This window comes from Brachyistius frenatus, unplaced genomic scaffold (genome assembly GCF_029030835.1).
Source record: "Brachyistius frenatus isolate BFR_SWC_R1_liver_20210118 unplaced genomic scaffold, ASM2903083v1 Contig_52, whole genome shotgun sequence".
Taxonomy (NCBI): domain Eukaryota; kingdom Metazoa; phylum Chordata; class Actinopteri; family Embiotocidae; genus Brachyistius; species Brachyistius frenatus.
The window spans coordinates 1075364-1089837 of NW_027210651.1; the positions used below are offsets into that span (position 1 = coordinate 1075364).

A 14474-nucleotide genomic window follows, 5' to 3' on the forward strand; every position below is an offset into this window, starting at 1 on the left:
AGAAGAATTACAAAGTCTGTACTCTATGACTATGGATATGGATATTTGTGTTCTTGCATTATGTTTGTGAGGGCCAGTTAAAATTGACTTTAAGAGCGCGGATATTTTCAATCTTATAATATGATTTAGATTAAAGGAAACTTGTCCCCAAATGAATGATCATGTTTGACTGTGACTGTTGGATGCAAAAATAAGCAACTATTTCCTTACAAATACACCACATCAACTGAAAAATGGCCAATGTTGGCGGTTAATGCGCGATTAAATGTTAAAATATAGCCAGTTAAACTCTGCATAGCACAACAGCTAGCCTGCTGCAACTGCTCAATTTTAGATTAGGCCTAGCAGTTTCCTCTGACATCATCTGCAGCTTCATAATTAGCTGTATGAATATCTTCATGTAACTATCAGCACAGAAATAGCCGCCTGTAGTGGGGAAGCCTGAGGTTACACTCATGGTTGCACATTGCGGCATCTGTTTATTACACAGACAAACATTATTTGAGCAAATAGTACCAATGTGTTATTCATGCAATATTGGTTCATTTTTCAGATTTGCTTTTTTAAACAGAAGTGATTTCATTACACCTCAACAATGGAATTAGACGTGATTTAGAGTTTTGCCCCTCCTGTTTGCCACACTGCCACTTACACACTGTCTCTGACACACTGTCATCCTGTGATCTAACAGGCTTCTGAAAACATGACTGATCTCAGCCAAACCTTTACCAGTCAGCCCCGGTCAAGGAGATATTCTGGGGGTTTACAAGGGGCTCAAAGTGTAATCACAGGATTACTGATGTTACTCTACTTGGCTGGAAGGCTCTCTCAGCTGTGGGGCATCCCGGTGAATCCGTGGGCTAAGGTGAATATCATGTACTTGTGATGCTGTGGGCTCAAATCTGGCTTCTGGCCCGTCTCATCACCCCTTTCTCTCCCTGTCATCCTCCCTGCGCTGCTCTGCGAGGAGTTAAATGAAGCAGAAACAAATCCCAAAGCTTTATATCTGCAATAGACAGAGCTGTGAAGATGAGATGTGTCCTCCTACGCAGCCAGGCAGCCAGGCAGCAGCTCTGGAGACCCAAACACCTCCAACTGTAGCTATACTCTAATGCTATGGAATATATGATTAACTCTCCCTGCTAGCAAAGAGGAAGCCTGCAGCCTCCATCCGAGCTGCTGGCTCAGATTTATTCTTCAGATTTGTATCTGCAGTGAGGATCTGAATTCATTGTGTGGACTGCTGTCAAACCTGTACTCATAAAGATAACGTAATTTCAGCTTGTAACTGGTATCGCTAGAGGTTGTCCGTGGCAAACTCGCAAACCTGTTTTCGGCTGCCATGTTAGTGAGTTGACAAGATGGAGCAGCGCTTTATGAGCAGCGTGAGTCAGTCAACATCAAGATGGTTGGAAGGAAAATGTCTCCATTCAGTAGGAGGAGGATTATGCCACCACAAGCTGGTTGTCTGTATTATGATATGTTTGTTTTTTGAAGGTCAAATATTTCTGATTACAATAAATTCCAGTTAGGGTCTTGTAACCTAAATACATTCTCTGTCAGCATTATTTCAGTTTTAGTGCAGCACAAAATATATTTTTGTCCCTGGTTTTGATTTGAAAATGAGATCCGTTTTTTCCTGAGACATTTTCTCAAGATGGTGGCTGAAGCTTTTATCTACTTTTAGCAACCTTGGTGGGAATAAGTGCTGGAAATTAATAAAGACCAGCCATTAAATGGGAAAACTACATGGTTTTAACTCACTAATAGTGTCTATATGTTTTGTTGAAATGGATAAGGATATATGATGTATGTTTTTAGGCAGAAACATATGTACTGTAAAGGATAAGTAGCTTATTTATGTTGTTAGTACTTTAGAAATAAACTACAGGAAAGCTAATTTTCTTATGCAGGTATGTGGTTTTTATCTATTGTCTGTTGTACATGTGGTCTTTCTACAGTATATATGCTGATAATCAAGATGTCAAAAATATTTAAAATATCTATTTATGTCATATTAATGTCCATGTTTTATTATATCTGCAGTTTGACAGTATGTAGGAGGAGGTAAAAAAAAAACTACTGATTATTGAAAATTATGACTATTTTTCCGCATATTAAATGACTTGAGGTATGAAAAAATGCAGGTGTAAGAAAACCTCATTTGCACTTTTGCATTTTAACCTTAGATCTGAGAGAAAAAAGGGGAACAATTCTGCCATTTACAGTCCAAACCCAGCCTACCAAAAGCTCAACCGGAGGACAAAAACATCCCCTAAAAAAAGAGGTGAAAGAAAAACAGACTGCCTGCTGATGGAAGTGTTCACACCCTCAAGAGTTTGATGTGTCCTCAGGTGGTTGGGGGAGATGTCTCTCGGCAGGAGAGCAGCCGAGCAGAAAAAAAAAAAAGTCCCCGGTGGTGCAGAACTGAATCTGGAGGGCATGGATGAGCCGGCTGTCGCCTGACCCGAGGTTACTAATGGAGGTTTTAGGAAGTCCTGGTGGCACTGAGAGCTGGCACCGCACACGTCAGGCACTTAGAGCCATTTGAACCCAGTGCATGACCTCTCTATCTCTGTTTGTGATCTTACAAGGTGTAGTAAGACATGCAAGATCAGGGAGTTGTTTTGTTTTTTTGTTACCTGTCGTCACCAGAGAAGCACTGTAAAGCTTTAAATCGATACACAGACATAGTATATATACATACAGATAGATGGATTCCTTCACGCAAATTCCCCTAAAGTTCCTCCTATCCCATTGGAAACGGCCTCTGTGTCTTTCTGGGTTACAGTAGTAAGAAAACAGTCACACAGCGGTGAAGCTTTCTGGACCAGTGGGACAGCTTGATGCTGCACAGCGCTGATACAAGAGTATAGATGAAGTGTTATGCAATTAATACTCCTCCTCCTATGCAGATACAGTAGACAAGCCTAGAAATCCTGGCCTCAGCTGTAACTGTATCCAACTGACACAGCTCACAGCGTTCTTTAAATCCTCCTGTCGTATATATTCTCTTCACTCAGCTAAAGCCTTCACAAAACAGATTGTAAAACAGACTGTGATGTAGGTTTCGTACAGTAACATCAAAGCCCTTCTACAGCCACGCAGCATGCAGAAAATCTGTCTTTCTCTCCGTCTCACCCACACATACACACATAACAGAGCCCAAAGACTCTCCTGATCACCTGCCATCCCATAATTCACTGTGCTGGCAAGAACAGGTGACTGGTAAAGCCGAAACAGAACGAGAAAAAGTGGTGTGGGGATTTCTCTTACCAGCAAATCCCTCTTCCTCGGGAATCCTTCCTTTTCACTCCCCTCAGCCGGCTTCTTCCAGCAGTCCAGCGTTCATCTTCCCAGGAAAGAGAGCGGGAGGAAAAGAGCAAAACACTTTAAATTATTAGCATTCCTCTTGCCCTTGTGTTTTCTCTCCGTCTCTCGTCTCTTCCAGATTTCTCCACAGTCTCTGGGGGGGAAGCAGGAGCATCAGTGATACACTGCCGTGCGCTCCGCTGCAGGAGGCTGAATGTCAATCACGCAGGTAACCGAGGGAACCGTTGAGCCCGCCCCGAAGCAAACGCTGATTGGTCGGCTGACGGAGAACCAGAAGTCACAAGTCCTCGTCGATCCACAGATGGGTACCGAGAGCTGTGGTGGGATCATCTACAGAGCCAAACAAACAGTAGTGGATTGCAGTACTTGTGAACTGTCTTTCTCTCCTCTCTCTCTCTCTCTCTCTCTCTCTCTCTGACTTCAGAGCCTTTATTTTACAGTTGCTAAGCAACAGCCTGGCATGGGTGAGTATGTGTTGCAAAGCGGGAGGAGAGATGTGGGAGAGAGGAAGGAGTTCAAGTCCTCAACTCTTGCTTTCTCACTGTCAGAGGTGTGGATGGATGTTGAATATTTCAGCAGCAGTCTGTCTCTATTATGGGTGCTGTTGTTGCTGCAGAGCAGCCTAAAGTGTTACTGTACAGCTCTGGAAACTTGATACTGGCGGAGGATAGAAATTGTCTCAAAATACAACCTACATCCCCGCAGGACAACTTTGATTTAAAGAGCTCCAATCACATTGTTAAATCATAAAATATGTAAATTTGTCATTTTTAGTCACTAAATTTCATTATCTCAAACTTTTTAGCCTCAAAAACGTGGATGGAGTCCCCACATCTGAAAAGTGAAGCCAATATGGAAGTGCAATACTATTGACAGCCACTTGGGGCGGGATCCAAAAATCCTCCGGCTCCAATAGACTTCTATTTTTTTTTTTAAAAAGCATCAGCTTCTCTCGTGAAATACAAAGTCAATCAATTTTGTCCTTAAGTCATTATGGTGCGTTCAGCTAAATTCACTCCTTCTGACCAGTGTTCTGGTGATCCTACTGAAAATAATTTTATAATCAATAAGATATTATGCCTCAAAGAGAGCTATTTTTGGAGGCATGCCTGGTTTGATTGACATGCTTGGGGTGCAGTCAGGTTTCCTGTATAGGTGGGCGGGGCATAGTGTTCTCGGGTTCTCAGATCTAACCCTTCAAATACAATATATTCTGGCTCCCAAAAACCAAGATGGAGACGACCAAAGTGCCAGACTCAAGATGGCGAAAACAACAGTTCACAAACCTAAGAGTTTAATCTCATGGTGGGTTGCTACTTTGGTACAAACTGAGCTGTGATTTTAAATAACTTCTATGAAAAGCAAATAGATTATAGAAGTCAAAATATTTTAAAAAGTCACATCAAGTATGTACAGTGAACCTCAGGGCTGCACTAAAAGGGAAGTGGAGCCAAGAGAGAATAAGAGTATACATTGATATATTGAATATAAATAATAAAATCATATAAAATATATAATGTATGAAATTTGTATGCCTGTTCAAATGCTTTAGTGCATATTTGCCCAGTAGGTTTTTTTCAGTATATTAAAATTGTAAAATATAAATATAACCCCACTGTAAAGAAAGCTATAGAATAAAATGTTATGCATGGTCGAGTCCAAATACGCACAGCAGTGAAAAGGATTCACCGAGGACACTGCGACAAGGCAGAGATCAGATGGCAGAGTTCACCATCCTGAAAGCCTGAGGGATCAAGTTCTGGTTTTTTTTCTGACGTTGACATCTGTGCTGCAAGTATTGTAGAAGAACTGATGTCATGATTCTAAGTTTCCCCAAACACTACCCTCTCCATCCTGAAGAACGTCCCTAAAAATGTTTCTTCAGACGTCTCTTCATTTATTCAGACCTTCATATTCCCTAAATTAATATGAATACGATGTTTATCCACACTGCAAGGAACAAGACTGAAGAATTGCTGAATTATTTACAGTTAAAATTTGTTTTTTGGCCTCAAAGTGGGCATGCTGTAGCTAAACATACCGAGTCATGACTGATTTAGGGGTCTTAAATTATAACGACTATCCTGGATTTCATACATATTATTAATGACCATAAACGTTACTTAAAACGACACATAATTTACTTAGCCTCTATTTTATATTTCTTTCTCCTGTAATCCTTTCAGGTATGTAACGTACCTTCATTTATATTTCAAAGTCCAGCAGTGTATGTTTATAAAAAAGTATATACGAACTGTTTGACTGGGCAAATTTACCTTAAAGCCCAAAGTCACAGCATCACATTATTCATTTTGTTACGTTAAGTCCAAACCTCAAAGTTATTAATAATAGTTTAAAACTGTTACAACAATTGAAAGAAAAGACAGAAAATATTTACATTTGAGAAGCTGAAATTTTGAAATTAAATTTTCTATCAATCGACTAATCAATCAATACATTGACTCATTGTACTTGTGTATACTGTCAGGTAGTCCAACTTATAACAAAGCATTATATTTTATAAGCAGATCTAATATTTTGATTGCAAAAATGTGTAAAGTACCTGGTTGCTAAGATTGTCAAATAAATGTTGTAAAAAAAAAAAATAAAAAAAAAAATTATTTACCTTAAATGTAGTGGAATAAAAGTGTACAGTGGCATAAAAAAAATACTCAACTTAACCCTCAAATTTACTATCCTTTTCAACACAACCTGACTGACGGGTTTCTATGAACAATTCACATGTAAACAGCTCCTCTTAAATGAAACTGACCTAACAGGAACATTCCTTCAAAAGTCATGCACTAAAAACCAGGGCAGTCGTGTTGTTATTTGAAACCAGAACACTAATATCAGCTAATTGAAATAAAGGGATAAGGTAGAGTGAATACTTCAGGATATTTCTGAACATTCAAATGTAAAGAATATCTGTTGTCTGGTTTGTTTTTGGTGAGATCATTGTCCATGCCTTGAAAAGCTTTTCGGGTGAATATACTCACTGAGGTCGAGGTCTTTTCTGTTGATGCTTTGGAGCCAGACTTCCAGTGCACAGCTGCAGCCAGCCTCTCAGAGAGCTCACTCAAGGGTCAGAAAAATGAAGGTTATGAATATTCAAAGGGACAGAATAAACACATTAGTTCAATGCGGAAAACGGAGAAAATGCAGAATGAGAGGTTTGCTTTGGACACAAGCTCAAAGATCTTTACCTCCAGCTTCACTGATGAAGAAGAGGACATACTGCAAAACACCACCAGGCGGGAATAATGGCCCCGACACATTCATGTAGAATATAAAATTACATTATTTAAACAATAGGAAAGGGTAACGGCTGGTATGTTGAGAAGAACTCACCACACCCTCACAACAGAATCACTGGCATGGTGACAGTTGTCAACAAACATACTAGCCAGTATAAGCAGTTGTACAACCTTTAAATTAGCTGACATTTCTGTTTAATTTTGAATAACAATAAGGAGGCTTTAGTGTTTTTTTGTTGTGACCTAATACTGCCGTGTGCACTGCCTTTAAGTCAGTTTATTAGCAGGCTGTTGCTCTAGAATTACCAGCTTTAATAACCAGATGGAGAAGTTGGAGCTGATCTGCGGAGACTGTAACATGATGTTTCACTCCAGCAGGCTACTGGAGAAACACAAAGCACTGCTCTGTATTGGGAGTGAGGTAGAGCACCTTCGGGTGCAAAGAGAAAGCTCCAAACCTCTCATAAGGAACGAAGCTGGAGGCGTGGAGCCACAACGGACAAGAAGCCCTGACCTGGTGCAGGTAAGTCAGTCAGCAGGGTTACTGGTAAGTGGCCAACTTGAGCCTATTTTCTGGGAAACCATAAAAAATAATCAATAAGAACAGAGAGGATGAGTTCAATTACTACTACCTGCACATGTTTAAATGTTATCCAAAGGCAACTGGACTTGCTTGAGGTTCTTGAAGTCATTTCACCTTTCGTCCAAAAGGTTTTTTTCAGTTTTCACAGGAGAGGAGTTCCCAAGCTTTTACTTTCCGTGGTCTTTCACTCTTTCACGCCATGACTCATGCGAACCCTAAACACTCACAGGAAGGTGAGGTGGGTCTCACATGACCTCAACGACTCTCAAGGTGTTCACAATTTCAATCAAGTTCAGTTGCCTTTAAATAATCACTTAGATGGACCATGACCTGAATAAACAGAATAAGAAAAAAAAGGATGTTACATAGAGTTGATAAACGCCTAACTTATCATAAAAGAGAATTGTGCTTGTCCAAATTGCTTAGAAAATGTATGCACTAGAGTGCCTTTATAGGAAATAACATATATAATTGACATATCTTTTAACATGTCTTCAATTTTTGTGTCTAATAAATGCTGAGTCCGAAATAAAATGCATTCCTGAACAACTCTGCCTCCAGTTATAGCCTCAAAAATTACACTATAGAGTTCAGTCAATGCCTCTCTAGCATGACCAACGAAGCCAAAGATTATAAACTCCAAAAAGGTATGATTTATCGCAGAGCCGGTATTGGATTGCATTCAGACATACAGGTGTATCTGATAAACTGAGAGTGAGAGCAGGATAGCTTTCTAGTGTGTCACTAGTGTGCCAAGACAAAGACGACAGAAGTTCTTTATGGTTCCCTAAAGTTAGATAAAGTTGATTTTATGTGTCATTGAAAAGAAACTGCATTTGTATCTTTGTGTGCACAGCTGAGAGCTCAGCAAAGGAACAGCGGTAGGTGGCGAAATGTGGAGCCAAAAGCACCTCGAGCAGAAGACAAACCAACGATCTGCCAGAGAGACGGAGCTGCTCTGCAAAATCTCACCGACGAGGTAGAACGGAACCATTTCCAATGTCAAACCAGACGTCATCCACCCCGATGCACCGCGGTCATCAACATTTAAAACATGTCACAAGATCCTAAAGATATTTCAAAAGACATCAAGGCTAACATTGTGTCGATATAAGAGTATTTTTTTATTGTGTCATTTTAACCCAGCACTGCAGGCATTTTATGGTCTTTGATTAAATATTCATGTTAGAATATCATTATGTCAGTCAAAATGCATTGGAAGAGGAGCTTCTAAAGGGATCTAGACAAATTCACATAAGTGTAAATAAGTAAAAAAAAAAAAAAAAAAAAAAAGGTTCATATTCATGTGTAAATATTAAGATAAAACGTCTCTCCTCTGACTTTTAGTTTCACAAGTTGAGGATGTCCATTGAAGAAAACCTGCCAAAGTGGTCAGAAAGGAGGCCTGATCCTGAGGTTGGCTCTGTTTCCTGTGTCGGTCTTTTTTTTTTTGGTCTCATACTATACATCTTTTTATTTTTCCTCTTAATGTACTATTCAGCCATTGCTACACTGGCACTTTGAAGTATGTCATGGCACCATTAGTGCTCACATTTCTTCTATATTGTAGAAGCTCTTTAATAATGGATTAAGTCATCAGCTGGTGTTCACAGAGTGAGTCACAGGTCACTCTGGGTGAAGACCGGAACAAGACATGAGTACATTTTTAATGACAGTGACAAAGGAAATGAATCAGGGCGCTTCGACTGTGAGACGTTTAAGAACCGATGCTGTGCATGAATCTGTTTGTTTATAAATGCGTTCTTTAGGCAAGTGTGCATCAGCTGGGTCGCAGTGAGCGACTGAAGGAGATGAGGGAAATGGCAACGCTCCACGAGCGCCAACTGAGCCTGATACACGCTCATAACCAGCAGCTGGAGCAGCAGAGAGACGGTGAGGAACAAATGCTTGAAGCTGCTTGAGACCTTGTCGGCCGAATATCTCCTTCAGCCTGTGTGAAAGAAAAATCGATGCTTAAAATCGATTGTCTCGATTAAACGTTCACACAAATACAGGGTCAAGTCGGTAAGGGTTAAAACTTGGTTTTAGGGCTGGAGTTAGGTTTAGGTTAGGGATAGGGTAATGGTTAAGGTGAGGCATTTAGTTATGATGGTTAAGGTCAGGGTAAGTTGTTCCCACAGGGATGGTGAGAAAAATGATGTGTGTGTGTGTGTGTGTGTGTGTGTGTGTGTGTGTGTGTGTGTGTGTGTGTGTGTGTGTGTGTGTGTGTGTGTGTGTGTGTGTGTGTGTGTGTGTGTGTGTGTGTGTCAGAGTTGGCCCACCAGGTCACCATCCTGACTGAACAAAGTAACACAGCTCACGTGGAGAGTTTTCTGATGGAGCTCAGAGAGCAGGAGGAGAGGAACGAGGAGACGCTGCAACAACTCGCTGAACATCTCCAGGCGTTACGGTAAGTTGGAGGAACTTTTGTTCCTGTGGTATCGGCATCTTAAAATGTTTGAATCATGAGGATTTATGCTTTTCTGCAATTTATGTTTTGTCAAATTTGATTCAGAATGGACTGATGCCATTGAAAGTGTTCATTGATTGAGAATGTGTTTGTAAACAATAGTCTGGCACACATATTAACATATAAACATGTAAAACAATAACATTGTGTTGTTAAAAAATGAATTCCAAAGTTGTCTTTTTAATATAAAATTCCCTGTTTAGTTTCACTGAACAAAAGAAATCTGCTTGATTAATCGGAAAGCTGAAGCCTCGTATCAGTTTCACAGAAACGTTTGAATATATTTTTGTGTGTAGGGATATTTTTTTTGTGTGGACATTTTGTCCCCCATCATTAATATTGGAGGACTATCTGTGCAGTGTGTAACTTTGGACGCTCATTTATATCAAGCACAAGAGCTTTAATAATGGCTGGCAGGAAACGGGCAGAATAAGAACCAGTGAAAGCTGCTTCAGTGCACGCAGCTGACAATCGTTTACATTAGAAAAATCACAAACTTCTCCTTTAATGTCCACAATAAGAAATTCAGGTAATAAAGCTACAAGACTTTCCTTTAAAATACCGATATAAAGGACTTAAAGCACTGTACTTTACACTGATGGTGGAGTTTATGAGACAAAGAGTGATGATTCGGGGTTCACTGTGTTGCTCACAAGACTCGTCAACGGGAAACGTGACAACTTGGAGTCCAGCACCGACTGTTCCACGGGATTCAAACCTGCAGCACTGATAACCGCTAACCTTGCTGCCACTACAGGCATACAGTATGTACAACAGAGAGCTTATTTAATGCATATTTGTTGCATGAAATACAGTATACTGTATATGTGTTGATACGAAGGTGGTATAACTGCTTTAACAGTTGTTTTCCACCAAGAAGAATATTCAGTGGAGTGCGTTTTTTAAAAAAAAAATTTTTTTTAAAGCTATTGGATGAGTCAGAGCATCAATTATGTATTTCATTACGCCCGGGTAGTTCCTCATTGCGGTATGTTTGGAGCAGAATAAATTGAATTTCCTTTTGTTGGGTGGATTCTAGCTGGAACAATTTTGATAAATGCCACAATATGATCTAAATTAGATGATCTACTTTGTTTTCACTCTCCTTTTCTCTGCAGTGTGCTGGAGGCCTCTCTGCCTGCTGATCGGCCGGATCCACACAAGACGGAAAAGATGCATCACGACAACTATGAGCTCAATTCTTCTGTGGATGGCTCTCTCTCCACACAGATAAAGTGTGTACCTGCGTCCCTCAGGAGTAATCCATTCAACAAAAGAAAACAATAAAAAAAACAACACTCAACTGGAAGGAAGAACAAGATGAAGTGCAGATTTTTTTTTTCCACAGGTTGTTTACACGTGAATATGAGTTTTTCAGTTTTTTTTGTTTTTTTTTTAAGGATAAATAAGGTCTCTTTGTTGCAGAGCCTTGCGACAGGCATACATGCAGTCAGGTGGGTCGGATCCAGCCATTGTGGCACAGATGACTGACCTGCAGGCAGAAGCTCAAAGCCTGGAGAAGAACCAACCAGCAGCAGCTGCCAAGGCCAGAAAAAAGAGTAAGAATCAGAGCGATGACGAAAAGAAAATATGTGCCGCTCGTCACTGTCTAACCCTCTTTCAACACAGCTGTGCTCAGTGAAGCCTTTTAAGTTTACTCAGCTTGATATTCTCCACTGTAAAAACTGATTTCCTCTTCCCCCCCGTCTGTTGTTATTAGATTCTGGTCCAACAGTTCTTTTCAGTCATTAGTTATAACACTGAATGCAAAACACGCATAATGAACTGGAGGGTCGTGTCCTCCGGCAACAAAGATGATGATTCAGGCACGTTTGGTTCGGGCTGCAGATTTAGAGCAAAAACAAAAAAACAAAAAAATGGGCAGAAATGACCTTTTTGGCCGCGAGTCACATCACCATTGTCGTCCTCGTGTCCAGAGGTGAAACCTCCACAGCGAGGTCTGAGCTCGGAGCTGCTGGTTTTGGAGCAGGAAAACCAAAGACTGGAGGAGGAGATCCTCAGGATGCAGCTGGCCAGAGAGAAACACGGAGACTACGAAGGTGGGACTGTCTTTGCAATGAAGCACACAACTCTTATATTCCCTGTTTCTAACCAGTCTATTCATTGACAGCAGTTTGTAATGCACTAGTTCCATTAATTACAGTACACAATAAGCTCATGTTTATCAGACATAATGTTTACCGTGTCCATCTTTATGGTTTAGGGGTGTTTCTATGCCCACGTTTTTTTTGTTGTTTTTTTTTTTTTAATCATCTAAGATGAGGGAGATTGACTCTCGATTTCAGAATGAGCCTCAGGTGACCATTCGAGGGAACTGTAGATTTTGCCGCTCGTGCGTTGGATTTGTTTTTCAGCGGTGGACGTCGTCGCTTGGTGAAAATGAACAGAAGTACCAGACAAACTGAAACAGAAGATGTTTGCTGGATGAAACAGAATTCTGATGAATCATCCAACTATCAACCTAATGGTGGCGCAAACGGGAAAAATCAACAGATCACCGGAGCCCGTACATATCTAATAAGGGATCCCTCGAGACGCACTGTTATGACATTTTAGGTCAATAGGTGCACGTTTACATTGATTAAAAGTACAGAAGTCCCTGAACCTGCTTGAACTTGACGCCGACATACACCAAAATACACACGGATCAATCGTGTCTGTGTTCTCCAGCAGCAGTGAAGACCGAGCTTGAGCTGATTCAGACGGAGAACCTTCGTCGGACTGCTAGAGTCCAGGCAGAGATGGAGAAAAGGAAAGAAGCTTCCAGTCCCAGGAGACAGCCTCCTCCTCCAAATCCACTCCTACTCCAACTCCATCCTAAGACCCACATTCACGCTCCTCTTTCACTGGTACATAATTTACAATTGTAGTCAACCCTGACTACAATTCCCCCCCCCCCCAAAAAAAAAATGGCAGACTATTCTATTGTTTCTGAATATTAAATCAGCGACCATGTTTAATTATGACGTTGACTCAGATACGGATACTGTGTCCTTCAGCTCCAGACCGGATCCCTCTCCTCTCCGCTGGGAGGATACGTTTTGGACCCGCTCGGCCCGGCCCCCTACGACCCCGCGTCAGTTTAATTTCCCACACCATCCACATATTTATATGCAAACTGTGTATAAATAAATACATTTCACATCCAAACAAAAAGACATTAACAGCAATTGAAAGTTCACATACTTTTAGACATATATAACTTTCACATATCTATACTCAGTCCCAGCTGTTGTCTCATTTTTGTGTTTGGGTACTTGTTACTTGTTTGCTACCAAACAAGTAGCATTTAAAAAAAAAAAAAAATGTTTTATTAACTACACACCATTCACATCAACTTACCTTCTTTTAATGAAGTAAATAAGATCTTCTGGGTTTTCAGTGCTGGTTTTGTGGTTTTCTATGACCTGGTGTTGGGAGCGGACGTCTCTCAGAGGGCGCTGCGTCTGGTCTCAGCCCTCTACTCAAATGGAGAGGAAGTGGGACCGCCGGTCCAGTGCCTGCCGGGGGTATCCCTTCCTTACCCACACAGCCCCACCCCTGGAAACAATGTCCTCATATCAGTCAAACAGCCAGTGCCCCGGTAGGGATGCAACTTCCAGGACATCATTCAAATATGTTTAAAAAAAGAAAAAGTGGTGTATATGTCCTTTAAACGTCCTTTAAACGTTCTACCCCCCCGGTAGGATGCAGCCGTCTCCCTCCCTCTCTTTGGTGGTGGAGGTGCAGGCAGCAGGAGATCTGGATGTTTACAACCACGTCGTCTTTAAACTGGTCTCGTGCGGTTGGACACGACTAGAACTCTTTGATCAACATAACCAGGTCCGAACGTCTGCTGCACATTAAAATTACACGTTGCTTTCGACTGTAAGACATGGAAATGAATTCTACACCAGCTTGAATATTTCATTCCATTTTAATGGCTCTGGGTTGGAGGTGTTGCATCCATTGGATGTTATCTGTACAGCTTTCAGCGGCCTCCATTTTACAGGATGAGCTCAAATCAGCTTTTTAAGTTGTTTTTATCAAAACAAGTTTTATCCATTTAAAGATCAAATATTTAAACGCGCGCACATGCAGGTTTAATTAGAAGGTTGATTGCAACACATGGCACAGCTTTGTACTCATTTGCTTCTTTCACCACAAATCGCACCGATTCATTATCAAAATGATCTGGCGTGTACGGTACGCCATAAAATCCTTTTCTCTCCATCTAACAGCTCCACAGCGGCCACTGGAGGGCGCCAGTGCGCAGTCTGCCCATAAGACCCTCCCTAAACGCTGCGCAGCTCAACTCAATACCCCAGGTACTGAGTGTGTTGGTTCAGGTGGATGGCGAGGGAAGGTTATTGGGAACACGCCTGACTGTTTGTCCGTCTAAAAACTTGAGGTGGGGAACATGGAGCTCTGCGTACGTTTGGTCAACGGCCGAGATGGAGACATGCAGACTCTGGCAAAGCCCGACGGCAGCAGCACCAGCCGCTATAGATATCCAGCTGTTGTAGGTTAACTCCAGAAATATATATATATATATATATATATATAAATATATAAATGACTCCCCCACACTGCAACAGAAATTCTCTACTTCCCATGTGTGAATGTGATGCTGTTGGTATATCTTGTGTCACGATACAGGCGTCCTCTCTTTCCGCAACGGTCCACGGAGACGCTGCTCCGTCAGTTTCAGCTCCGCAGCCCACAGGACTGGATGAGCTCTCCTCACTGCCGCCCTTCACCGGCCAAAGAGACCCGTCGGCCGCAGACGAAGGGAGTCAGAGTTGAGACGGGACGGGACAAACGAGCCAAC

General features: G+C 41.4%; 2 protein-coding genes across 2 annotated transcripts in view; one reads left to right on the forward strand and one right to left on the reverse strand.

Moving 5' to 3' along the window:
• The window catches only part of lrrc7 (leucine rich repeat containing 7), a 114328-nt gene extending 110678 nt beyond the window's left edge, over nt 1-3650 (reverse strand). The window contains exon 1 of the mRNA XM_069704733.1: nt 3277-3650. The gene's annotated coding sequence lies outside the window, so the exon portion shown is untranslated. The remainder of the gene's footprint in view (nt 1-3276) is intronic.
• Nucleotides 3651-6912: 3262 nt separating this feature from the next.
• On the forward strand, nt 6913-14449 carry LOC138624545 (coiled-coil domain-containing protein 17-like). The gene is made up of 13 exons (XM_069704849.1): nt 6913-7113; nt 8943-9066; nt 9490-9583; nt 10762-10878; nt 11069-11202; nt 11581-11703; nt 12335-12513; nt 12664-12740; nt 13047-13247; nt 13351-13486; nt 13885-13971; nt 14055-14165; nt 14303-14449. The coding sequence occupies exons 1-13, from the start codon at nt 6913-6915 to the stop codon at nt 14447-14449; spliced, it is 1731 nt and encodes a 576-aa protein (XP_069560950.1).
• The last annotated feature ends 25 nt before the right edge of the window (nt 14450-14474 follow it).

Bases quoted from the DNA above. Each gene is read 5' to 3' on its own strand.
- LOC138624545 (XM_069704849.1), top strand. From the start codon at position 6,913: ATGGAGAAGTTGGAGCTGATCTGCGGAGACTGTAACATGATGTTTCAC. The intron at 11,203-11,580 runs GTAAGAATCAGA...CCTCGTGTCCAG, and splicing joins TGCCAAGGCCAGAAAAAAGA to AGGTGAAACCTCCACAGCGA. The intron at 13,487-13,884 runs GTCCGAACGTCT...TCCATCTAACAG, and splicing joins TCTTTGATCAACATAACCAG to CTCCACAGCGGCCACTGGAG.